At 56.1% G+C, this 25,424-nt stretch overlaps 5 protein-coding genes and 1 non-coding gene across 6 annotated transcripts; 2 read left to right on the top strand and 4 right to left on the bottom strand.

Moving 5' to 3' along the window:
* Window positions 1-1,566: 1,566 nt before the first annotated feature.
* P884DRAFT_202465 (uncharacterized protein) lies at window positions 1,567-3,150 on the bottom strand (the record flags this gene model as incomplete). Its single annotated transcript, XM_069438433.1, has 2 exons — window positions 1,567-2,997; window positions 3,085-3,150. 2 exons carry the CDS (start codon window positions 3,148-3,150, stop codon window positions 1,567-1,569), a joined length of 1,497 nt encoding a protein of 498 aa, XP_069296871.1.
* A 4,074-nt stretch (window positions 3,151-7,224) lies between these two features.
* Window positions 7,225-7,308, bottom strand: P884DRAFT_t110. Its single transcript has one exon. It is a non-coding gene; the product is annotated as a tRNA-Lys (tRNA).
* Window positions 7,264-10,502, bottom strand: P884DRAFT_32169 (D-xylulose 5-phosphate/D-fructose 6-phosphate phosphoketolase-like protein). Its single transcript, XM_069445410.1, has 3 exons — window positions 10,481-10,502; window positions 8,558-10,278; window positions 7,264-8,452 (listed from the first exon to the last, which is right to left on the bottom strand). Exons 2-3 carry the CDS (start codon window positions 10,103-10,105, stop codon window positions 7,529-7,531), a joined length of 2,472 nt encoding a protein of 823 aa, XP_069296870.1. The 5' UTR covers window positions 10,106-10,278; window positions 10,481-10,502; the 3' UTR covers window positions 7,264-7,528.
* A 133-nt stretch (window positions 10,503-10,635) lies between these two features.
* P884DRAFT_309200 (uncharacterized protein) lies at window positions 10,636-11,287 on the top strand (the record flags this gene model as incomplete). The annotated part of the gene is made up of 4 exons (XM_069445162.1): window positions 10,636-10,807; window positions 10,842-10,950; window positions 11,063-11,123; window positions 11,157-11,287. The coding sequence occupies exons 1-4, from the start codon at window positions 10,743-10,745 to the stop codon at window positions 11,285-11,287; spliced, it is 366 nt and encodes a 121-aa protein (XP_069296869.1). The 5' UTR covers window positions 10,636-10,742.
* A 2,142-nt stretch (window positions 11,288-13,429) lies between these two features.
* Window positions 13,430-16,131, bottom strand: P884DRAFT_202376 (Rho GTPase activation protein; the record flags this gene model as incomplete). The annotated part of the gene is made up of 4 exons (XM_069438421.1): window positions 13,430-15,436; window positions 15,508-15,756; window positions 15,813-15,946; window positions 16,011-16,131. The coding sequence occupies 4 exons, from the start codon at window positions 16,129-16,131 to the stop codon at window positions 13,430-13,432; spliced, it is 2,511 nt and encodes an 836-aa protein (XP_069296868.1).
* Window positions 16,132-22,008: 5,877 nt separating this feature from the next.
* Window positions 22,009-25,043, top strand: P884DRAFT_292769 (major facilitator superfamily domain-containing protein). Its single transcript, XM_069444182.1, has 4 exons — window positions 22,009-22,702; window positions 22,884-23,201; window positions 23,358-23,738; window positions 23,909-25,043. The coding sequence occupies exons 1-4, from the start codon at window positions 22,272-22,274 to the stop codon at window positions 24,756-24,758; spliced, it is 1,980 nt and encodes a 659-aa protein (XP_069296867.1). The 5' UTR covers window positions 22,009-22,271; the 3' UTR covers window positions 24,759-25,043.
* Window positions 25,044-25,424: the final 381 nt, after the last annotated feature.

The raw sequence follows: 25,424 nt of genomic DNA, 5'->3' as shown, positions 1-25,424 counted from the left end.
CAGGTTGCAACCACAAACCTGTGTAATGAGTTCTAATGTTTTCGACAGATGCCAGAGTTCCCTCCATGCCCCCCCGGGTAACCGAGAACCCTGGTCTGCCCTGCTCCTTTCCCGACAATATTTGCCCAGTGGTCACCGATACGCTGTTAATTCCTTCCCCCCCCCCCCCCCCCCCTTTCCCCCGGGCCCGTTTACATTCGCCTCCCCGCCGCGGGTGACCGAGGATGCCTCGGTCAGGTTACGATATTAGCGGGTTCGGCAGCTGGGCCGTCTCTCAACGGCTGGAGACCGACAACAAGACGACCAAGCAGCAGCATGGCGGCGATACTACTGCTACTGGTACCGATACTTCTGGCGGCAGTGGCGGTAGGGAGGACAACAAGAGGAGAAAAGGTCCGCCCAAGTTGCGGAGGACAGCCGTGGTATGTTCACTTTACCGCCGTGGATGTTGACGTTTTCGCTCTGGAAGGGGAAGGGGGGATGGGCTTAGTAGGTCGTTTGGCCATGAGAGTTGGCTTTTGCTAACCAGAGATGCGTGTGCGTTTGTAGCGAGGTAAATCAAAGGTTAAGGAGCCAACGGGCCTAGCCCAGTAGGGGAAAGAATAGGTTCTCGAGAAAAAAAAGGCCTGACAACACGGGCAGGTTGGGAACGCTTTACCGAGATCCTGATGTTAGTGGAGCCTCGTTCCTCCTTTCCTCAGAACTGTCTTTTTCTTTTTTGAAATCGCACTTTACGCCTTTTCGGAGACTATATCATCGATACCAAGGCTAGGCAAGGTGTGAAGAGGAAAGAACGATTTGAGTGCGAGAGTGGTGCAGGGGTCGCGAGCCATAGTCTGAAAAGCCTGAGAGGAGGTCAGAGCACATGAGGACAAGATAAGCAAGCAAGAAGGTGCGCGGTCGCAATACCTGGTACATAATGACCCAAAGGTAGAAAACGGAAGGAGCCTAAGGATACCATCCGGGAGAGGAAAGAGGAACACATTCCCCCCCCCCCCCCCCCCGCCGTCACATCGGCCGAAAAGAAGAGGTTGATCGTGACGTCGACCAGCGCGATGATGAATCACTAATGCTGTGTGATGGCTTGGACATTTATAAGCTTGTCTGCCCTCTTACTACCTTACTTGGGAATTGATTGCTAGGCACTTCACCTGTGCTTCTACTTTTCAAGCGAAAACATTCAATCTCCCTAACCCCCAGCTTGTCATCGACTCATTACGCATTCGACCGACCGAATGCGATAGTCATCCGCGGAAGTAGCTACGGACGCCTCGCTCCTGACAAGTACGATAACGAGATCGAACAGGGCCACTCTGACCCAAGATGCAGCGCCAGCAGGAGAAAATCCGCATCCAACCGTCACAGGAACAAGAAAACAAAATTAACTCCGTCGCCCATCTTTCCCCGTTCCCATATCACATTTTGGAGAAAAACCATTCTAGTCTCCAGAACACCCAAAGGAAGATGATTCAGATAATGCCGCCCGTTCCATCATTAAGTGATGATCACTTCATCCAGCAAATCATCATCGGACTAATAAAAGAGAAGAGAAAACGGAGAACAATATCACACCTCGACACCCAGGGGCGCAGGCGCGTCCCCGTCGAGATTAATCCAGTCCGCCCACGGCTCGCCGGGCGCTCCCGCGTCGAACCCGTCGACGGGCACCGACCCCGACCCGGCGGCGGCACCCGACCCTGACGCCAGGATACCGGGGTCAATCAGCGCGTCGGACGGCTCCTCCTCCCCGATCGAGGCCTGCTCGAATGCGGGGAAGAACTGGAACTGCTCCAGCGCCGAGGGCAGCGACAGGCTCCGGCTCTGCCACCCCGCTTGGGCCGGGGCGGAGGCGGTGGTGGTAGTAGTGGTAGCAGCAGCAGCAGCAGCAGCAGCAGCAGTAGTAGTAGTAGTAGTCGTGGTGGTAGTGGCGGTCAAGCCGCCGCGGCCGCCCGCGGCCGTGGCGCCTGGGCCGTGGTCGCCGCTACCGTACCACAGCGGATCGTCGGCTCCCACCCCCGCCGGCACCGTCTCCGCCGAATAACCGAGGTCGCCGAAACAACAAGACAGCGCCGCGGCCGCGCCGTCGTGACTATCGAGGTCACCGCCGGCGCCGGCGGTCGCGACTTGTTGGAGATAGCCGCTCGCGAGGCCCAGGCCGACGGTCGCTTGCTGCGCGGCGGCCGAGAAGGCGCTGCCGGGCCGGGAAGAGGAGGAGGACGACAACGACGAGTGCTGGTTCTCGAGAACGAGAGGAGACATGGAGCCGGACTTGGCGGTGGGGGATCTGGCCGTTTCACCGTTGCCGCAGGCAGCTGGTGGGAGCGGGTAGGAGACCGGTGGGGTGAGGAGGGCCGGGGAGGAGGAGCACGGGGGGGAAGAGGTTAGTGCCGCTATTGTGGTTGCTGATGATGGAGCTGTTGGTGATGTCGTCGTCATCGTCGTTGTCGTCGTCGTCGTCGCCGGATTGGAGAAAGTGGCCGGAACTAGTACGGGTACCTGTCCCGGGCTATTTTGGTGATGTTGGTGTTGTTGCTGCTGCTGCTGGAACCGGGGGACGTACCAGCCCCGGTGGGCCTGTGCCTGCAGGCCCAAGGAAGGCTGCGAATAACTGTATCGGTGTGTTGTCTGATGTTGCCTCGACCATTGCGAGGAGAGTTGGACGTGGGGGAAGTGTTTGGCGAACAAGGCGTCGATCTCGGCGTAGCGGTCGGCAGCGCGGCTGGGCGACTGCACGTAGGGGTTGGAGAGGCTGGAAGCGGTAGTGCTGGTGGCGGCGGGCATGCTGAATCGGCGAGAGGCATGGTCATCATCTTCGCTCTCGTACTGCTCGTCGCCAATGACTGCTTCGCGCGTGATCTTGAGGCCTCGACCGGTCCGCTTCCGGCGACACTCGGAGGCCTTCAGGGCGGACCGGATCCGGTGCTCGATGTCGCGGTCGGCCCTGCGCGAGGCCGCAATGTACGCCCTCTCCTGGTTTTCCTCGTGTGTCCGTTGGGTCTGTGAGAGGCGGCTTGTCAGCGGGGATGGACGTGGGCCAAAGGGCAAGGAGCTGGGAAGAGAAGAGGAGCAGGACGTATTTCTTACCTTCTTGAGGGGCAAATTTACCGCATCATTCGTGTCAGCCAAAGGCGAGAGACGCTTCGTGGGCATGGCGACTGTCGTAGATAGTGGCGGCAGGATATGGGCCGGCCCGAGGGCAGGTACAACGCAACAGCTTCGTCCAGAAGGAGCGAGTTCGAACACTTTAGGAGCCCCGGGCTCACTGCAGGTCTCAAAGAAGTGCAGGGTCCAAGGGTTCAGATAGCACGTGGAGGTCAAGGGCTGGGAGCTTGGATCTCGCAAAAAGTATGAATTAACTATAGCAACACTTGATTCGTGGAGGAGGTTGAGAGGTTTCAGAAGGGGTCTGAGGTTTTGGGAAACGCAAGCTAACAGAGATGGGAAAGCACAGGAAAAGGGGCGCTTTTGTACGCTGTTCTGGAGCAAATTTCCTGTTCTTGGATGCGGAGAAGATAGGGCGGGCGCTTGCGAGGTCTGATGCTTGGTCCCAGACGTGGAAACAGTTGGAAGCCGGCTATTTCCCTCGACTTCCCAGGCGTCTTACCAAGGACGGCTACTCCTGCTAGCGTACCAAGTACACACCAGATAGTTGTGGATGGATCCGATCGGCGGCGGGTACTAAGTGGGCGCCCGCGTGCGCGATCTCGATCGAGCTGCTGCTGGGCTGTTACGTCAATTGGCGGGTCCACCCTGGACCTGACCAGCGCAACAGCCGATTGCCACAGTACTACGGATACCGACTGGCAAGACCCACACCGTATGGATGGAGGCTGCCGTTCATGGTATGTAACGTTATGTATTGTATGGACAGTACACCACATCCCTTCCAGTCTGCACTACGGAGTTTTTTTCCCAAACTGCCTAACTTCAAGGCTTACATAGTAGAGATCTATCTGTATCTCCTCTCTCCGCTGCCTTGGTTCCGCTCCATGGGAACACATTCAGGTACCTAAGGTACATGCATACCTTAGGTGCACTACACTAGGTTTATCTCCGCTTGCTACCTGCTTGGCTGGCATTTACGTCCGTACAGAGTAGAATGAAGTGCTTACCTTATATGGAGCAGAAGCCATCTTATCCTGCTTGCCATCTTCCAGAACTCTTGGGTCTCCTGTCAGACATACCACAACTTCGCTTGCGATGAGTAAGGTCGCCACTGGCTGATGCATTCCAGGCAGACGGGCGAAAAAGCGCCCTCACCGCTGAACACATACGCGCTCCAGTCCACTGTACACTACACTATCGTCTCCCTACCCACCTAGGCGTACATACATAACCATGCACCTTGAACAGTGCAGATGTTGCACATTAGAGATGCAGGGCAAGAGCGGGGGGGAGGAGAGATTGATTCCTGGCGGCACGGCCAAGAGCAGCATCTCACCTGACCAATTTGGCACTGCAATTCTCGAGCTTCATCAACTCCTCGCTCTCAATTCGATGTTCCACGCAAAAGGACGGACGTTGCAAGTGTTAGCCGTTGCGTCTCCCAGATGTCTCTGCGTGGTTGGAGTGCCGGCTCAACGTTCTAGGCCCTTCTGGCATTTCTTGGCTTCGTGCTCGTCCTTGGCAAGATGCCTGGCCTGCGTGCTGGGTGCGCGTACTGTACACTTACACTGTATGCGCCCCAACTCCAAATGCCACCCTTGACACACCACTCGGATCCCCCGCGGTCATACCCGAATCAATCCTTTCCCCTCGGCCAAGAACTGTCACGATGCTCGACAATCTAGTGTACCTGTGTGCCATCGGCGCCGCCGGCAATAGTGGCTCTTGCGTCACTTTTACGAGCCCTACACTAACGACGGGAGTTCGCTTTCCCCTAACGACAGTTGTCTTTCTCGTTAACTATCTGGTGGTGATCAGGATCGCCTAATAAGGGGTTGATGGAGAGCTCGGACTGGGGGCCGCCGCGTTTGAGAAACCGTGCCGCTGTGTGATTGCTGATAGGCCCCCTATTGCCCCGTGTGCTACTACACGGCCCCGTGTGCTACTACTCCGTATACCATACTTTATTCCTCGTAAGGGGATCGGACCTAAGCTATCGTGTGTTCCATTGGTGACCCTTTGCACATGCACCCACAGGAGCCACCCGGAGCTCTTCCCAACGCGCGTGATGATAACGCAACCGAGAATTGGACGTGCACCACCAAGATAGCAAGTTAATCTCGTGATTCTTGGCGTAGGGGATGGCAACTGTCAGTTTACCAAGGAACCACCATCTCGGGAGATTCTGGAGACTACACTACACTACTTCGTCATCAGACAGTGTGCAACCCCTCGGATTATCCGTCCTGCGCACTCGCTACAAACTACATTACCCTACACCCTGAAGCTAACTTACTAGGTCCCTCACTTACGGTCCAGTTTTCTACAGAACCGTTGTGACGTCAGCCGATTGCTATGCCAAATAACGTTAGTATACTGAAAGGCAAAGGGTGGAGAGCGAGTTTTAACTAGTGGACAGAAGTGGTTCGCCAATTCAACCTTTGCCGGAGCTTCTCGGCCGGCAGGACAGGGGTGGCAGACTGCGGACCGTGCACAATGGCCCCCGTCTGCCCAATGAGCACGCCCGGTCACCATCCCGATCTAATAAGCAGCAACCCCGTGGCTAGACGAAAGGGTCCTGGCCCTCTGCAGCGCCCTGAGCCGAACATGAGAAAGAGCCTATCGATGGCAAATGCTCCCATGGATCGCCGTGGTCGTAGGTTCCGTGCGATCTTGCACACTTGCAGGGCGGACGGAGAAATGGATAACACGATAGCACGTCGCACGTCTTTTCTAGAGGTAAGGGATGTTGTGCCGAGCTGCCGAAGCTTCCGACCAACAAAAGTTGGGAGGGGCTGGCATGGGCCTAGTGTAAGCCGTTGATTATTATGATTCCTTTCCCCTCGTGTCCCGCATTGCCTTATCCTCAATTGACCCCGGTCCCCGCCAGGCTGCCGTAAGGCACCCTTGGAAAAAAAGAAATGCCAAGGCCCCTCGCTTGTTTGCTCACCTAACCCGCGGCCTTTCTGCTTCTGTTGCCGCCTCGTCCCCACTCCGCGTCATAATGACTGCCCGCCGCACAAACGGCTTACAATATGATTGTAACGTTGAGTGAACGGAAAATCGAGACTGTGCTACACGATTGGCCAACTTGGCAGGTTGTAGAAGGTCGAGCACGGAGAGCCTCATTGCCACCCACCCACACACACACACAACACACACGCAGTACAGTATCTGCCGTACCTAACCTACCTTAAACTTCCATACAGTATTCCGTACAGTACATTATCTCAACGCCCCACGGCCGCCTCCCCCATGACATCTGCCCCGTAGAGAAAGATAACTCTCGGCCTTGCTCAGCAAGTCACTAACAATCAACCCGGATATCTATACATTTACGTCACCCGCTCATTCCACGGCTGTCGCACACTCTCACGTATCTACATTAACGATGTGCCAATGGCATGCGTAAAGGAACATTGCATGCCCGTCATTGCTTCGGGACCTTTCCCGACTTAGCTCGGTGGCCCACCGGTCTGGGAACCGCTACAATTGGCGGACGCTATGTTCCTCTATCACAAACGGCTACCCACACAGGCAAGCAAAGTAGCTAAAGGAGAAAACAAAGAAAAAAAGAAAATGAAAGAAAAGAAAAAAAAATAAAACTGCGCGGGAAGCCCGGTAGAGACTTGAACTGCAGGGACTTCATGCTTGTTTCACTTTAGAACCATGTGCACGCCGCCAAGCAGAAATGACAAGCCGCGCGAGCTCGCACGAACCCGTCGGGCGTAATGTGTAATGCTCATATAACTCCTTACTAGAGAGGAAAAAACGACAAGAGAAGAAAATAGACAGAATCGAGCAGCATGCGTCGCCCCTTGCTCTTTCTCCTGAAGATACTCGTATCGTACATGCCCTGCCAAACAATCTTTCACATGAAGGGGTATGTACCATGACACGGATTCTTCTCAGCGATACGGATACGTCATACCCTCCGTTATTGGAAATAGTTACGGAGTAATCTGTACGGAGTACGGATCCGTAGATTGCCTTGTTACCGTGTTTGGCAGACAGCAACCAGACCCTAACCCTTATCAAGGCACCCAGCCGTAGCAACCATGCTTTTGATATGAAAGAACAAAAAAATGGAAAAAGAGAGGCAATCGCTGCCGGGAATTGAGCCCGACGTGGGGGTCGAACCCACAACCTTGAGATGGACCTTGAATTAAGAGTCTCACGCTCTACCGATTGAGCTAGCCGGGCAGTGGCTAGTCTGGTGACTTGTTGATGTCGGGTCCTCAGACCTCTTTACAAAACAAGACGCTCTCTATTCCTGCAGTGTCCCCAACCAACATTCAACTCGCTACTCCTCCTCTGGCTTGCCTTGTATTTCCTTCAGAACGCCGAAGGGAGAGATGGGTGGTGTATTAACAAGATTAAAAAGACTAAAGCCATTGCACGGAGAAATTAGGAACAGGAAGAATCAGGCCAGCAGCTTTGGCACAGCCTCCTGCACGGTCCGCTCATACGGCCATGTCCAGCTCTTCAAGAAATCCGGGTCGACACCGTTCTCGAACGCCTCGGTTCGCGCCTTGATCTGCGCGTTCTTGAGCGCCTCCCTGGCCGCGGCCCCGCGGTTTCCGAGCACCCCGCTGCCCGCCATCCGATCGATGGCGTCCATGGCGAGGCTGAAGCGGTCCGTCTGGTTACGGATCGCCAGCTCGAGCGGGGTGTCAATGTTGCCCTTCTCCTTGTACCCGCGCACGTGCAGGTTCCGCCACGCGCCGGGCCGCTTGTACGAGAGCCGGTGGACTAGCCAGGGATAGCTGTGGAAGTTGAAGATGATCGGTTTGTCGGCGGTGAAGAGGGCCTCCCACTCGGCATCGGTCATCCCGTGCGGGTGGTCGACGTGCGAGATGAGCCTGAAGAGGTCGACGACGTTGACGCAGCGGATCTTGAGCTCGGGAAAGTGCTGCAGAAGGAGATCGATCGCAGCTAGCGATTCGTGGGTGGCGATGTCGCCACAGGACGCCATAACGATGTCCGGTTCAGCACCGTGGTCGGTGCTGAACTGCGGCCAGATACCGGCGCCCTTGGTGCAGTGCACAATGGCGTCTTCCATGGACAGGTATTGCAGGTGCTCTTGCTTGTCGGCGACGATGACATTGACATAGTTGGACGACCGGAGGCAATGGTCCATGCAGGACAGCAAGCAGTTACCATCGGGCGGCAGGTAGATGCGCACCACTTCGGGGCTCTTGTTGGCCACCACGTCTAGGAAGCCCGGGTCTTGGTGGGTGAAACCATTGTGGTCCTGTCGCCAGACCACGGCGGTCAAGAGGATGTTGAGCGAGGCGACCTTGCTGCGCCATTCTACCTCGAGGCATTTCTCGATCCATTTGCAGTGCTGACAGAAGGGTTAGTGCGGGAAATTCGAAAAGCGCAAACGCAACCCCCGCGACGGGAGGGGAGGCGAGGGGAGGCGAAACCCCGAAACTAAGCTTAAACATACCTGGTTAACCATCGAGTCGATGACGTGAATGAACGGCTCGTAACTGTTTAGCAGGCCATGGCGGCCGCTCAGGATGTAGCCCTCGAGCCAGCCCTCGCAGGTGTGCTCCGAGAGCATCTCCATGACGCGGCCGTCAGGCGCGAGGTTGCCGCCATTCTCGTCCTCCTCAAAGTACTCGCCCATCCAGACCTTCTTGCCCGCCTGGTACACCCCGGCGAGCTTGTTGGATTCGGTCTCGTCGGGACCAAACAGGCGGAAGTTGGTCGGATTTAGGGCAACCACATCTCGCAGGAACTTGGCCATGTTTTGCATGCTGGCAGCCATGGTGATGGCCGGCTTCTCCACCTCGAGGGCGTAGTTGCGAAAGTCAGGCATCCTGAGCGGTTTCCGGAGCAGGCCGCCGTTGGCAACCGGATTGGCGCTCATGCGCCGGTTCCCCGTCGGGCAGAGCGCCCTGAGCTCCGGATTGATCCTGCCGTCGACGAAGAGCCGCTCGGGCTCGTAGCTGCGCATCCAGCGCTCCAGGAGTTTGAGGTGCTCGGGGTTCTCGCGGACGTCCGTGATGGGCACCTGGTGGGCGCGCCAGTAGCCTTCCATATACTTGTCGCCGATCTTGCGCGGACCCGTCCAGCCCTTTGGAGTGCGGAGGATGACAACTGGCCACCTGGGCCGGAAGGCCTCGCCGGAATCCCTGGCCTGCTTTTGGTACTTGCGGATCTCCAGCACGCAGTGCTCAAGAGTCGCTGCCATTGCCTGGTGCATCGAGTCGACCTCGTCGCCCTCGACAAAGTAGGGCTGGTAGCCGTATCCGAGGAAGAGATTCTCGAGCTCCTTGTGGCTGATGCGCGCGAGGATGGTGGGGTTATTGATCTTGTAGCCGTTGAGATGCAGGACCGGCAACACGGCGCCGTCGGTGATGGGGTTGAGGAACTTGGTGCTGTGCCACGCCGTCGCCAGCGGGCCCGTCTCGGCCTCGCCGTCGCCGACCATGGTGAGGGCAATCAGATTGGGGTTATCGAAGACGGCGCCGAAGGCGTGGGATATCGAATACCCCAGCTCGCCACCCTCGTGCAGGCTGCCTGGAGTTTCTGGGGTCGCGTGCGAGCCAATGCCGCCGGGAAACGAAAAGTGTTTGAAAAACTTCTGCAGGCCCTCCTCATCCTCCGACTTGTCGGGATACACCTCGGAATAGGTGCCCTCGAGGTAGGCTTGCGAGAGCACCGCGGGGGCGCCGTGGCCGGGGCCGGATATGAAGAGGGCGTCAAGGTCATACTTGTTGATGAGGCGGTTGAAGTGCATGTAGGTGAATATCTGCCCAGGCGCCGAGCCGAAATGGCCGAGGAGTCGGGCTTTGAGGTGCTCCTTCTTTAGGGGTTCCTTGAGGAGCGGATTTTGGCGGAGGTATATCATGCCGAGGCTGAGATACAGACTCGCCTTGAAGAAGTCATTGTACTTCTTGACCTCCTCCTCCGAGAGAGGAGCGCCCTTGATGGTCGAGCGGGCAGAGCCAAAGGCGCTGATGCTCTCAAGCTCATTTGCGTCGCCCATGGCGAATTGATTGCTAAATTGCTAAGTTCGGCTGAGCTCTGTAGGATCTGTAGCAAACTAGGATATTTTGACCAGCTCGCTGGGGATTAGTGGGGGGGAAGACCGTCCAGTTCCAACGTAGGTAGAACTGAATGGGATCGATTGAATCTTTGGGGAGTTGGACAGCAACCGTCCTGAGCGAGGGGAATGTTAGTCCTTCTTATAACATGGACGCACCCACGTTGGAGGTCCACTACCAGCAGTGTATCGTCGAGCACCGAGCCTGAGCCCTGTTCTGGAAGAACAGGAGATTCGGCTGGCAAACAGGGTGATCCGCAGCAGTGAAATCGAGTCGCAGTGGCTGCGACACTGGCAGGTTGGGCCTCGCTCACTCACCGGAGTCGCGCCTGCCTACACAATTTCGGGGCCACACGGGTCCCTTGTGTAGGGCAGCAGCCTGCATCTCCTTTCTCGATAGGGCGGACATCGCACGGGGTTGACGTCGTACCAGAGCGAGCATGCCGGTAACCTTGCCTTGATTTTGCACGTTGCTCGCCAGATGCGGATTCCGTATCCGCGGACGTCGGCTGTTTGAGCTGGCCCGAATTCGGGCCCCACATTCAGACAACATGGGATCTCCACTAGAACGGGTGGTCTGATGTCAGCCATGACGGCAGGAGTTGCCCGAGGCCTGGGGTGCCTGGGGTGCCTGGGGTGCCTGGGGTGCCGCCCGCAGCTGGCCAATCCGATAACTTAGTTATCAGATGGCAGAGGCCCAAAGCATCCTTGCCATGGCAGAGCCTCGAGCACGCACCAACGCTGCCCTTCACCATGCCATCAGTTCCCAGGCCAGCGGGTCCAGGCTGGTGAGCCAACCCAAATCGCGCATTCATTCTGCTGGTTGCATCTTATCTGTCCTGTCTTCAACACATCTTGAGTAGTAATCGCCTGCCGGTAACAATTTACGCTACAACACAGTGCCCACATGCATCGGCGACGAAGGATTCAGCAGTAATCCGTACAGCCCGCCTCTGCGAAAGTAGGTATACAATCTGCCTCTGTACCCTACCAGGTAGGCAAGGAGGTGCGAAAGCGTGCATGGCCCAGCCCTGTGACGTCGCATCAGCGGGGCCCACGCGAATAACTACGGCCGGCGGGATGCGGCGGGACGCATGGGCCAGCGCGCTCGCACGCGAGGAGTAAAGCGAGACGGTTTGGGTCTGCGGCAACCCACGAGCACCTGATGATTGGAACCGCGGCACGCCAAGAGGAGATGCGCCAAACCGCCCGATTTTGTACGGATGTGGGATGATGGTCGCCGCAATCCAGTCGAGGGGGTCTAGACCTCTAGAGAGTGAGCCCAACGGTAGAGGGCCTACACCGCCTCACGCCACCATTCGAGCGTAAGCCATTCAATCGAGGCTCAGCATTAGCAACTCTGTCCAGATCCATTGCTGAGGAGGCTTACTCTTTTTTTTTTTTTGTTCCTCTCTCTCAATTTCTATTCTCCGTTCTTTTCCTTCCATCAGCTTGGTCAGGACATAGGTCGTCCGATCAAGAAGTCCAACAAAGGTAATCCGCACATACCACAGCAACGTGGCGTATCTCTGAGGGGATGAACCGGCGCAATCTTCCCGCAAGTGGCCGGACAAGCGCCCTGCGTCGCCACCTTGATGTATCGTTTCCATACCCCCACCGGCATGAAGCGCGCCGCTTGTTGGCATCGGGTTCAGGGAGTCGGCCCAGGCGGAAGCACACCGTTCATGATACGGGCACGAAGCTCACCCCACTCCCACTTGGCTTGTAATATGCAATATACATACATGGTTTATGGTAGCGAACCTGTCGTTTTTGCACCTAACATCTCGCTGGGCCGCTGTGGTGGTGCAACATACGGGGCACATACTTCGAGCGAAAGAGATAGACTCGGGCATTAAGGGCGTCAATCCCACCCGCGCAGGAGCCGATGGGGGCGGGGGTTTCCAGGTAATTGTCAATTGGTATGCGATTCTTCTCTTGGACGAGCAGCTTCCACCACGTAAACGTCTAGACACAAGACAAGAATACCCCAATGAAAAGAGCGCCACAACATAAACCACCATGGACCGCGCCATGTCACCATAGGAAGGCAACCTCAAGCAGTATTTTCACCGAGAGCTCAATAGCCCTGCAACCGGCCTCGCGTCGGCAGCGACTTGTAGGAATGAAATAAAGGCAGTCAGAACAGGATGAGAAACTGAGCGGGAAGGCCCCGTGACGGCCCAGAACACAAACCAGGAAAACAACGTGATCCCTCCCAGGAAAAAAAAAAAAAAAAGTTCGACAGTCAGCGAGCCGCTTCGGACCAGCCGAGAAACCTGCAGCACCTGCATGCGTGCCTGCCTGCCTACAAATACATTGAACTCCCAGGGGCCACCATTGTATCACACATGCCCCCTACCGCCATCAAAGTAGGCAAACCTCACATCCCCCCCCTATTTCGATGTGCCCTTATTAATCCCTCCACTGTCGGCCACCTTTCCACCTATGTTGCGTGCCTTTCAATGAAATCCATCCTCATTTCTCATCGTAACATGTTGTACCCGTGCTAGCCCACCCACATTAGTTGATTCCCCCCTCCCCCCCAACCCGTCCGCCCGTCCGCCCGTCCATCCATCCAACCATCCATTCGTCCATCTGTCAATCACCGCTCCCCTCTTGCCACTAAGGCCCTTTGAGCCAGTGACCGGACTTAGGCACTGCCGGTTTGTCCATTCGTTCAAATCAGGGATTCGAAACCGTGAAGCGGTAGGTACGAGCCGGAATGGCGTGGAAACCTTCGAGGACGACGCGATACAAACCCGACGAGGGCACGTTTCGAGTCTCGTTCGGGATTTCCCCCGTATTCTGAACTCCCGCCAACCGGGGAACCCGACGAAGCCGAGCCGAACCAAAGAAATAGAAACAAGCAAATGCGGAAGAGACGGCTGAGTATCAGGAGAGGAGAGGAGGACCGAGAAAGAGAAGAAAAAGAAAATAAAATCAAGAGAAAAGAAAAGAGACAAAAAAAAAAAAGACCAAGGGATAACGGGAAAACAAACAAGCGACAGTGGTATCAAGGTGCCGTACCGAGTCATACAATCGCGACAAACAAAACGGCCAACAACAGCAGCGAAAACCGTCGCAAACTCAGCAAAATAAGAGACCGCCCCCCACTTCTTTTCCTCCCGTTTTCTTCCCTTCTTGTCGTCCCGTACGTTCATTCCAATACCATCCAAACCAGTCATTCCCACCTCTTCCCAATCAGCCCCTGAGACCGAGAGAAAGGGGCGCAGGAGAGATTCGGGAAAGCAAGTGGCTGTCGTATTAATTTAGGTGAGCAAATCCTCCTCCTCGTCCTCGTGCCAGCGCCGGTCTCGAGGCAGAAAATGAGAGCCGGAGAAAGCGAGACCGCAGCGATGGTAGCAGTAGTGGTAGCAGTGGCGGCAGGAGAAATTGGGCCGCGACAATGGAAAATGACGGGCGCCCTACCACCCTTTCTTCCGCGCAAACCGCTTGTTGAGAAGCGCCAACACTTTGGGCACATTGAACTGGACGTACTCGAGGTCTAGGTCGTCCTGGTTGTCTTTTTGCATTTCGAGGAGATCGTCCAGCTTCAGATCGAGCTCTAGCAGGCCGCGGTTCCGTCCTGCAGATGGGTTTGTCAGTGTCCTGCCGGGCTTGTTGCGCAGAGATCGAAGAAGAGGGGGTGGAGAAGAAGAAAGAGGAGAGACGAAAAATAAAGGAATGGGAGTTACCTTTGTAATGCAGCGAAATGACAAACGTTCCCGGTAACGGGCTGGTAAAGTTGAAGTAGATGTTGGCGCGCCTATTGTCTGGAACGTTGCTCTTCTGGATGACGCCCTCCTTCTCCAGCTGCTGGTGTGTGAATTTGTAAGGTCCCAGGACCTGGTGCTTCTGCTGCTTGCGGCGGGTTCCCTCGCTCTGGCTGCGCACGTTATGGAGGTAGTTCTTGTACGTCTCGAGCTGTCCGACCAGGTACGCGTTGTGGTCGCGGATCGTCTTGTACACTTCCTCCAGCTTCTGCGTCTCGGCGAGCACGACCTCCTTGAGCGAGCCCAGGTGCTGCAGCTCCTGCTCAACCTCGTCACGCAGCAGGCTGAAGCCGTCGCTCTTGTCAACGACTCGGAGCTCCTGCAGCTGGCTGAGCAGCTCCATCGCCCGGATGCCCTTGCGGACCATGACGGCGTCGTTCTTAGACGTGGCCGCCGCATCGGCAATGCGCTCTAGACGCAGGGGCCGCTTCGCCACCGACGAGGTAGGCGGGATCGTGCGCAGGATCTGCACGAAGATGGACTTGGCTTCCATGAAGTAAACCTCCTCTTGAGCGATGTCTAGCGCGGCGGTGAGGTCGTCAATGGCCGTCTCCCACTTGCTGTACAGCGGCAGATTGATCACCCTGTTCTCCTTCCGCGGGACCTGCGGAGGAGCAGCGCCCAGCTCTGACATGATGATGGAGAGGTGCGAGTTCTCGTCTTTACAGAGCTCCGCGGAGTGCTTCTCAATCAAGGCGTGCATGGCGTAGATTTCGTTGAGCGTAATGGACAGCTCGAGGTCCTTCTTGGAGAGCGCGACGTAGTTGTCCATCTCAAGACTCTCGTAAAAGTCCTGGACCTCGCAGAGGTCCAACATGAACTTGTTAACCCGATCCTTGTTCTGGTGGATAAACGGCTGCAACTTGGCCATATACGGTTCCTTTGAATACGACGGCTTGTTGGCTAGGTTCTGCAGCATCTTGGCGACGAGGGTCAGCGTCCTCCTCGGGCGTTCGGCGGGCGTCCCGTCGATGAGCATGTACGACTTGGGCGTGACAATGGCCGGGTTGATGAAGCGGAGGAAGAAGAAGCCGCCGATAAGCGTACAAATGACCTGGTCATTAGCATCGGGGTATTTCCTCTTGGCTAAACTGCGGATCTGCTTGCAAATCCACCGGATACCGTAGGGCGCCTCCTCCAAGCCCTCGATGATGGTGGTCAGGAAGCCGTTGGCAATCTCGGTAAGCATCGTCAATCGCGGCTCGATGATGGCTTGGACCTGGGGATTCTCGGCAGCCTGCTCCTGCGTGATGCCCTTGGGCAGCGAAGCGGGCAAGCTCCCAGTGTCCTGTTCGATCTGCTCACACATGCGCTCATACACCTTAAGCGGGTTAATCTCCAGGTCCAGATCCTTGAGCTCAATCAGACTATTGATTCTGTCGGCCAATACCGACTTCAAGAAGCTCTGGCCGGGCCCTCTCCTTGTGTACGTGGTCATCATCCGCGAAACGGGGGTATTGGCTCGCAAGAGGGACGAGTATTCGGGGGTATTATCGAACTGGTACGTGAGGACGGACTGCGACAGGCGGTTAGCGAACGAGTCGTCGGCCTGGACCTAGCCTACACTACCTGAAACATGGTTAGCAGTAGGTGCTCTTCCCGGCTCTCGTACTGGTTGCCGTAAATGGTGAACATGACGGTCTGGAGCAGCGAATCAATCTCGGACATGGAAACCAGGCGGCAGAGATGAGCGATGTGCCTGGGCTCCGACTGCAGTAGGAACATCAAGTTTCCGTATTTTTGCGTCTTTTCATCGTTGGGAAATGTGCCCTCTTGCACCTCGGTGGCGTCTTCAAGGTGACTTGCAACTTCGTTTTGCTTGTCTGCGTGTCAGCACAATCCGGTAAGCGGGCCTGAAGCCGTCCCAGACATACCTCCTCCAAAGCCATTCGATTCTGAATTAGAAGGGCAATCCGTGAGTCCAAGTAGCGAACATCTTTCTCGAGAACAAAGTTCTTCTTGGACTGGGACGAGATCTTAGCCTTCAGGTCCCGTAATACTTTCTGTGCTGTGAAAGCAGTCAATACCCTCCGGTTCACTATCCCTCTTGTCTCCTGTCTATCGGGGCGCACCTTTGGCCAGGTCGTCCTCAATTACCAGGTCGGACTCGTTGGCCGACATGGACATGTAGAGAGCGGACATAGAGTACCGCTTTGACTGGCGGGCGGACCGCGAGCCATCGTAGGAGGACATTGTGTTCTGGCGTGTTATAGGTTGGAACGACGAAGAGGAAGCGGAGGAGGCTCGGGAAGGCGTCTGCAACATGACTGACATGTTGACTGGTACTCGCAGGGGAGACGTTCAAAGGTGGTCAGGCTGCCGGGCCTGAAGTCTCTCGACGTGGAAAGCGGCAGAGAGCCGGCGCCGGCGACGCGGCGCGCAAATTTGCCCGTTGGAGTGTTCGGTTTTGTTTTCTTTCCTTTTTCTGATTTTATTTTTCTCTTGGAGATACTTCTCGGCGCCCCGTGTGGAGGATAGGGGCGGGGATTCGGCGAGGACTTGTTTGTGCAGCAAGTAGCAGAATACTCGGGGCGGCCGCTGTTCGGGGTAACGCGCACCAATCGAGCCGGGCAAGAGGAGGGGGGCGATGATTGTTTGGTGTTGATCTCGTAAGCGAGCGACGGCGTCAATCTGACCGGAGCTTGTCGAAGAATTGGTGCTGTTCGGTCAAGTTGTCAACACCAGTTCGGTTTGGGATTCTTTGTCGCGCCCTTGGGTTGGGGTGAAGCGGTTCTTGCTCGGTCAACAGCTGGGAAGGGGTCCCCCAGTGCCTGTCAGTGGGGCAAGCAACGAGCGCCACAAAGGGAAATGTGAGGGGAGTGAAGATGGAAGGGACCCTGCAATGCTTAAAGTTGTGCCGAAACCATTCGCGCAGGTGAAGGGGAGGAAGCTCGGGTGCCTGATTGAGTGCGGCCCGGTGCGTAAGTTTGAGAGAGGGAGTGTGTGTGTCCGTGTCTGTGTGTCCGTGTGTGTGCGCGTCGTTTGCCGCAAGACAGGGCGAGGGAGGGCGAATGAGTGAATCGGATTGATGAACGGAGGACGAGGCAGGGAAATCTGCACGTCTCGACGCTCTGGCGAGTGTGGGAGGATGGTCCAGGGTGTGTCAGGGGTGGTGGGCCGCTTTCAAAACCTCCCGGCTGGGGTCGACCTGGAAGCGCACTGTGCAGACAGTCTGGGATTGCCAGTACAACATTGTTCGGCACGATAGAATCGGGGTCGGTGCTGCTTTTGACTCGGCCCTAATAGCGCTAAGACTCGTGTCGAGAAGTGAAGGAATTGAAATCCCAAATTACGGTCGGCTTGTTTCTTCGATCTGAGGTAACCAGGTCTGGTAAACTAGTGTTGTAATGTTTTTTTTTTTTTTAATTTCTCTCAGCCTTGCCCAAAAGAATGGCGTTTGTGTCAGACTCAGTGCATGTATGTCGGTACATACACTAGTTTCTAGGTATGGACCAGACGTACGGATGTATATCCAGACAAGCATATGCGCTTCTATTAGATCCAGGGAGAGGAAACTACCGACCACATGATGGTGTACAATGGCTCAATAGCACACGGCGAACAACATTAACACTGCAGCTGAGAATGATGAGAGGGTGGGGGCCAGCGTTGCAAAAGCTTGCTTCCTCCATCACGCCGCTTCCGTCTTGGGACGATTGCCCGGGCCGTGTTGGTTGGTTGACCTGGACCTGCATGGCAAGAACGGGGAATAGTTCGATGCCAAGACCCAACGATCCTGCGCTCACAGCCCAATGAGCGTACATCGAGGTCACTCTACCACAACCTGCAGTGACCTAATTACTTCGTATGTACTACGCAGTCTGCAAATGAATTCGATATCTTTTGCACTTCATAGTACTTTGCGCAATTAGAAGGTGATAAGCGAAGGCGGGCCTCCCTCACTGTGAAACATAGATTGCCAGAAAAAGAATGTACAGCAAGGAAATCCCAGGGTTCAAGGGACATGCCTTGAGTATGGCAATGGTCTCAAAGAAAACAAATCATGGTTGATATAGCCGCGCTGTTTCAACCCGGCAAATCCTGCTTTGGTTTCTTGGCCACGATCTGAAACCATATGCAATGCTGTCTCTCAACGCTCTCATCGCGCAGGAACAGCGGACCAAAAATAGCTAATCTCCCGCCTTTTGCTGTGTAGCATTATTCGCTTTTTGCATCTTTCATTTTTCATTCTCTTTTCTCTTCTTTTCTTTCACATTCGTTCTCACCCCTCTTCTTTTTTCTATTTCGAGCAGATCCGCGGGGGCCCTAGGTCTTCGCTTGGCTGAGACAAGAGGACAGGTGGAGCGCCTTGTTCCTGGGTGAAAACAGCCTGCACAGTGTGCCAGTTTGGTCATACGGTACCTTTGCATGTTGCACAGCAAAAGGCCCCATCAGCCATTGACACACACCATCTTTTGACGCTAACGTTAGCTCGCTAGCGCTGAGTCGATTTTCCGTGTGGGAAGCTGAAAGATATAATCTGTACGTACGTTTGAAATCAGCATTATCTTCTCGTGGCGCGAGGTGGGTGTGCCCCGAACAGAGGGCGTCAGCACAATGCCATGGTCAATGAATGCATGGCGTTCTGCTTACAGCCTTGGGAATCCTCACTCGGCTTCCTGTCGGGCACTTGCGGCAGGAATTGAGGTGGTCGTGTTTCGGGACCTTGGCGGAAGGGGCAGAGCCATGTGAGAGCTGCCGAATGGAGACGGCCGGATGGAGCCAGCAATCCATGTGACACAGGGGAAAAAACACGGTGATTGGTCAGACAGGCTACCCCCCAGCTCTCTTACGTCGAACCGCTGCAAGGGGCAGGCGAGTGCCCCTCCATTCGCTGCTTCATCAGCCTCCGAGAAAGAATAACTACACCATGGTTCATCCGTACATGCGAGCGACGGTGTAGCGGAAAAGCTTGACGGTGAGCAGCCTACCCGAAAATCGTTAACCCCGCGGTACGAATTTCACTAGCTCACCATCTGCATGTCAACGCAGGAGTCGAAGATTCGTTGCAATTTACGCTAGTGTTGGTCGTATGGGAGCCCGTCAAATTAGTAATCAGTGGGTGTTCCTTCCTAGTTCCTGTGAATACCCCAAGGAAATCTCGTCCGAGATCTGCCCCTCCCTTCTCGGCTGCGCGATGAGGTTAAGGATGGAATGCAGGTTTGTCGGGTGGGTCAAGGAACACCCCGCAGTGGATTCTGAAAGCCAACTCAGGTACAGAGTACTCCGTCCACTACATACTTCCGTGTTCAGTGCATACTGTGTCCGCCATGTCCTGCGCAGTTCACAGGCGCAGACAGCGGGGTGCTTGTTTCGTCCCGCTATGCTCCACGCGTCCCTACACATTCGGGAAGATGCCCATCTTAACGACCCACTGACAGGAATCTCGGAGTAGGCAGGTATGTACCCTAACTACTTGATATATCCGTTCGCAGGTTGATGGGGATGTCATCTAATTCATTACCAAAGGTAGTGTTATTCCCCGTTCCCCCAAACCGAAGCGATCCATAAATGAAATCAGCTTTCAACAGCGGCCCTGCAGCTGTTCCTGCGGATTCTTGTTAAAAAAAACCCTTTCCCGGTTGGGCGAAAGAGTAATGCGCGCGCGCAGCGGAAAAGAGCAAAAAGTTTGAACGAATGTTGTATCCCTTCTCTCAAACGGGCCTCAGATCGGCCGTTTCTCCAACTCGAATCAGCGAGCGATTCTGGATACAGACGGATGGACAAGACTGCCGGTGCGATGATTTGCGTGTCGACAATGAGCCGACACTTTGCAACCTGGAAGTGAAAGGAAACCGTGGATGGATGAATTGGTTTGCCCATTAGCGGTCGATAGCTGCCATTTCGGAAACGCTGGGATGACAGCAGAGCAGCCAGACCGCCCACATGCTCAGCACGGCGTCGACAGTTGGATCGACGGTGTATGGGTGGACGAAACGACACCACATCAGGAAAGCCGGCCGTGACGGAGTCTCTTATCGTTATGGTTTTCTACTGCTGAGCGATCGGCAAGAAGTGTCCGAAGCAGACCAAGCACGGTAAGCGTGAGAGAGGCCCCGAAGCGAGCGCTCATTGGCTCGCTATGGCAGCCATCACACGGGCCTGGAGTTGCTGCAGGGCGCAATATGCAACACAGATCCCGGCTCTGCTCTACCAGCCAATCACGACGGAAGGGGGGCCCTTATATCCTTCCTCATCCTTGACAGCCCTTCCAGAACGCCGGGACGAACGAGCTGTCACTGAACGAACATGAGCGTGGTGTGTGTGGGTGCGTGTGTGTGGGTGTGTCCCGGAAGTGGCTTACACGCATCCCACCACCATCCCCTGCTGTCATCTGGATGGCGCAAAACCGCGCGGGAGCCCTTGGCGCGAAAGTTTCCAAACTGCCAGACTCAGGGCCGGATTCGGATCTCGACTGGTGCCTCCTGACGAAACTTGGGTGGCCAGTTTAACAGCAAATCCGCATGAACATGACAACGCGGAGAGAAGGGACCAGCACTGGCTTGCTTGCCAAACAACAGTCTCAGTTTGGTCTCTCCAAACCCTAGTCCCAAGACGCTGGGTTGGCGGTGAACCGGAGACCTTTGTTTCTCGGCCACTGCGGCTGTCAAACTGATGGCGCGGTCGTACCGGCTGTGGTGCCGACGACATACAGAGATGCTGAGTTCGGGTCCCGGCCGGTGTGATTGCACCGCCTCTGCCCTTTACGCTTATCCGCGTCTCATACCCCTCCTGCTCGGCGCGCTTGTGCGGGTGGGAGGAATGCCGGACGCAGCCCACCGACGCATCAACACCTCCCAGTCCACGGACGTCACAACTGCTCCTGCCCCAATCTTACTTACTTTCTGAACGAGACGGCTGTGGTGCATGATGACGTTTGACGAATTGCAAGACAGCTCAGCTCTGCTCCAAACTCAGGAGACAGGTTTTTTTTTTCTTTTTCCGTATTTCAGAACGTACCGGATCGGCCGTACGTATGTTTTCGCAAACAGCATCCAAGAACAAGTCCGCTACAGCCGACTGGACGTTAAGAGTGTATCCTCGCTTCGAATTGAACTGTCTACCTCAGCTGTCACCGCAGACTCGGGCCAGCCAGTGAATAGCGCCGCCGTGGTCTCCCGACGCTTCGCCGCCCGCAGGGGCCCGATCCGCCTCGGCACCGTCTCCGTACCGGTTCCACTCCGCAACTCGGAGCCGGCGACTCCACCTTCCCCAACTGTGGCTTGCCAAGCAAGAATGGAGACCTTCGCGACCCTCGGCAGCCTGGGATGTCGAGCGAGAGAAGTGGAGCTTCCTGGCCACGCTGCCCGCCCCAATCCAGAACCAGCGGAAATGTTCCTGCACGTTCCTGCGTTGAGTTTGTCATCATCGGATAACAGCCCCCGATGGGTGAGCGCCTCTTCTAATGCGGAGAAGACACTCTGCCGACCATCTCTTGGACCATTAACATCTTGGCCTTGGACTGACAACTCGAAGAGCACGCCTCCAACCCGCTCTTCAGACTCGTCGCTATAGCATTTGACTCCTCCCTCAGCATCGGAGTGTAGAAGTAGTATACGAGGCTTAACGGCGCCGGTAGCGGCCCAGGCTGGGTGGGCGTGGAACACTCTCCCCGGTCCGGCTTCCCCCCAATCCAGAACACGCCCGGCCCACTTCGGGTTGATACCGCGCTACGCTAGCGTACATACACCCGGTCCTCGGCCCAAAAAGGAGAGGGCTTGGAAGGCAGGCCAGCCTGTCAAGAAGCTTGTTACGCAGTACTCAGCAGTGAACGCAGTAGTGTAAGCGCGAAACCCGCGAGAAAGATCGGTATCGGGACAGCCACCGATCGGGAAGAGTCTCCCGGCCTCTTTTATATGGTGTATACGTACGTACGTACATACATACATACATAACTACATACACAGCAGGTAGTTGCTGGGTACGCAGCCGTTGTCGCAGCCGGCCCGTCGAGCATCCACGCCCGGGCTACTCCCGATAGCTCGACCCGCCCGCCCTGCCTACCGCCAATTCCCCTGTCTGTCGCCATGGGAGTTTTTACTCTCGCAATCCAGTACAACTTTTTTTTTATTTTTTATTTTTTTTTTTTACAAAATTATCTTCCAATCTTTCTTTCTAACCTGGAGCATTTTGTAAGGAAACATACATCGCTGCCCTGATGTCCCTTGCTGTGCTGCTATGGATGTTGCTCTGTCATTCTGCGTTTGATGTGGATGCTGTCTCGCCCATTCTTGGTCTTGAATTTAGCATCGCTACAACACTAAAGGGCCATTGCGGACTATATTAGCAGAGAAGAGGAAACGAGGCCGGCCCGCCTTCCCCAAGAACTCACCATGGCAGGCCTCGTTGAAGACGTAGAGAAGCAAGCCGCGGTCACTCCTCATCCAGGAACACTGGCCCCTGAGAAGATGAGCCTCTCAACCAAGGGAACGGGGCCCAGTCTCACCTGTTCCGGCACGCAGTCCTCCATCGACACCGACCCCCTCTCACCCCTTCAACACGCCCTCGCCCTTCCCCTGGCCGCAGCCGAGGTTGAACAGATCCCATCAGACGACCTGGATGATGATGATGAGGAGGAGGAGGAGGATAACGAGGGCAACCCCAATCACATCAGCAGGAGCAACAGCAACAACGTCAACAACGAGGACAATAAGGACCCCCTCCACCTCACCCGCACCCGCACCTCTGTCACCTCGGCTGCCTCGAGACCTCTAGACTTTGAGGTCACCATCGAAGCTGACGACCCAGAGAACCCGCGAAACTGGTAATCCCTTACTTTTCTTCTTCTTCTTTCCTTGCTGTTTTCTTTTTCTTTTTCTTTCCTTTTTTTCCCATGGTGCACATATATATATTATATATATGTATATTAAACAATGGGCAAGATGACTGACCAGGAGGCGTATAATCGGGTACCATCCCGTTGAAATGAGGAATACAACCAACAGGCCGCTCTGGTACCGCGCCTACACGGTGCTCTCCGTCTCGTACGCGACCTGGGTGGTGGTGCTCTACTCCACCAGCTACACGGCCACCATCCCGGGCATCATGGCCGAGTTCGACGTGTCGAGCCGGCCCGTGGCCACGCTGGGGCTGACGACGTACCTGCTCGGCCTTGCCGCCGGCAGCGTCGTCGTCGCCCCCATGAGCGAGCTGTACGGCCGCCGCGTCGTCTACCTCGTCTGCCTGGGCCTCTTCATCGTCCTGATCATCCCCTGCGGCCTGGCGAGCGGCCTGGCCGAGCTGGTCGTCGTGCGGTTCATCGGGTAGCGTCTTCCCTCCCTTCTCCTCCTTCTCCCCGAGAGAAGCACCCCTCTTTTTTTTTTTTTTTTTTTTTTTTTTTATAATTTTTGGGGTGGGGGTTTGGGGGGGGGGGGGGGTTGAAACAGTGCGGTTTTCGGCGCAGCCATGATCTCAAACAGTCCCGGCACCGTGGTCGACATTGCCGGACACGAGTCGCTGGCCCTGTGCATGTCGTGGTACAGCATCGCGCCGCTCAACGGGCCCGTCACGGGCCCGCTGATCGGGGGCTTCGTGTACGAGAACCTGGGCTGGCGATGGGGGAACTGGCTGGCCATGATCCTGGCCGGTGTCGCCTTCGTCATGCTCTCGCTCGTCAAGGAGACGTACATGCCCGCGCTGCTCAAGAAGAAGGCCGCCCGCCTGCGCAAGGAGACGGGCGACGACAGATGGTGGTGCCGCCACGACCAGCGCATCTCGACCCTGGATCTGCTCAAGATCAACCTCGGCCGCCCGTTCGTCCTGGCCGCGACGGAGCCCATCTTGTGGTTTTTCAACATCTGGTCAGTCACTTTGCCCTAGCCCCTCCCAAACTCCCCCCCCACCCCACCCTCTTCCCTCCTCGCCCCTTTTTATTTTTTATTTTTTTTGTCTCCCAAACATCCTCCCCTTCGAAGCCATCGATCTCCATGACTGACGTCCGTCCGTCCGTCCGTCCATCCGTTCCATCCAGGATCTCGGTCATCTACGGCATCCTGTACCTCTGCTTCGTGGCCTACCCGATCGTCTTCACGCAGCACCGGGGCTGGTCCGTGTCCATGACGGGGCTGGCGTTCGTGGGCATCGGGATCGGGACGCTGATCGCCATCGGCATGGAGCCGGTCTGGCGGCGGCTGATCAACGGGTCGGGCAAGCGGGAGCCGGACACGGGGCGGGCGGCGCCCGAGGCGACGGCGCTGGTCATGTGCATCGGCGCGCTGCTGACGCCGCTCGGGCAGCTCGTCTTCAGCTGGACCTGCCTCCCCGCGTCGATCCACCCGGCCGTGCCCATCGCGTTCGGCATCCCCTTCGGCATGGGCAACACGCTCTCCTTCATCTACGGCAGCAACTACCTGGCCGCCGCCTACGGCATCTACGCCGCCTCCGCCATGGCCGGCAACGCCGTCGCGCGCTCCGTCTTCGGCGCCGCCCTGCCCCTCGCCGGCCCCGCCATGTACGAGGCCATGACCCCCCAGTGGGCCGGCACCTTCCTGGGCCTGCTCGAGGTCCTGCTCATCCCCATCCCCTTCGCCTTCTACCGCTACGGCCACAAGATCCGCGACCGGAGCCGGGTGATACGCCAGATGCGCGAGGATAGGGCCAAGGCCGAGCGCCGCGCCGCCAGGATCGCCGCCAGAAAGGAGAGGGCCGAGAAGACCGGGCTAGCGACCACGACCGTGACTGCTGCCGCTGCCGCCGCCGCCGCCACCATTAACACGACTGCTGCGCCTACCAGCCCTGCCGCCGCCGCGGTTGCGATTGCCAGGGAGAATGGAGAGGAGGAGAAGGAGCATGTCGCCGCTCAGGGGGCCAGGATGGCTTGATAACGTGGGTGTTAAAAAAACATGAAAGAAGAGGGGCGAAGAAGAAGATGATGATGAAGGACGGAGAAAAGGAGGAAAGTGAAGACGGAAGAAAGCCTGGTCCCAGCATGGTCGGCGTTGGCTCTTATTATAATGTCTTTTATCCATGCATAAAGTGAGTGAGTTTTGGTTTGGCGTCGGGAAGGACTTTGAATATGCATGTACTTTTCTGTTGGACATGTTCTTTTAAATGCGGCAAGGGAAGCAAAAGACGATTGATTTGGTTGATCATGATAACCTCCTGTGGGATCGATATATATATATATATATATATAGTTGGCGGCCGACTAGTGTTCCCTCTTCGGGCAATCGGACATGGTCACTGCCGCTTTCGAGCTAACAAAGCTCATTAATTCCAGACCCTGCAGGGGACGCTGCAAGGTGCACTGATTCATTGCTAATTAGATGCACGGCTCAGGTGACGCTGACGGGAAACCCCAAACACCCCATCCATCCCCATTGCCGGAGTCACTGCCGAATTCGACTCCCTATGACAGCCCCGGAGAGCCTGTCGACGACTGTTTATTCCAGCCCATTGCAAACCTAGAGCAAATAAATCACGGACAATGGAACCCATAAAACGGAGAGCTCTTATCTCTCTGGCTGGACCAGACCGGGTCCAGCCTC

The sequence above is a fragment of the Thermothelomyces heterothallicus genome (assembly GCF_042370625.1).
Source record: "Thermothelomyces heterothallicus CBS 202.75 unplaced genomic scaffold P884_scaffold_14, whole genome shotgun sequence".
In the NCBI taxonomy this organism is placed as follows: Eukaryota; Fungi; Ascomycota; class Sordariomycetes; order Sordariales; family Chaetomiaceae; genus Thermothelomyces; species Thermothelomyces heterothallicus.
Note: the sequence above shows the minus strand (reverse complement) of the source record. Positions and strands in the feature narration are given on the sequence as shown.

Coding starts and splice junctions, on each gene's coding strand:
- P884DRAFT_32169 (XM_069445410.1), bottom strand. CDS start 10,105: ATGGGCGACGCAAATGAGCTTGAGAGCATCAGCGCCTTTGGCTCTGCC. Junction 8,453..8,557: donor TCGACTCGATGGTTAACCAG/GTATGTTTAAGC, acceptor CCCTTCTGTCAG/CACTGCAAATGGATCGAGAA.
- P884DRAFT_292769 (XM_069444182.1), top strand. CDS start 22,272: ATGGCAGGCCTCGTTGAAGACGTAGAGAAGCAAGCCGCGGTCACTCCT. Junction 22,703..22,883: donor CCAGAGAACCCGCGAAACTG/GTAATCCCTTAC, acceptor TACAACCAACAG/GCCGCTCTGGTACCGCGCCT. Junction 23,202..23,357: donor GTCGTCGTGCGGTTCATCGG/GTAGCGTCTTCC, acceptor GATCTCAAACAG/TCCCGGCACCGTGGTCGACA.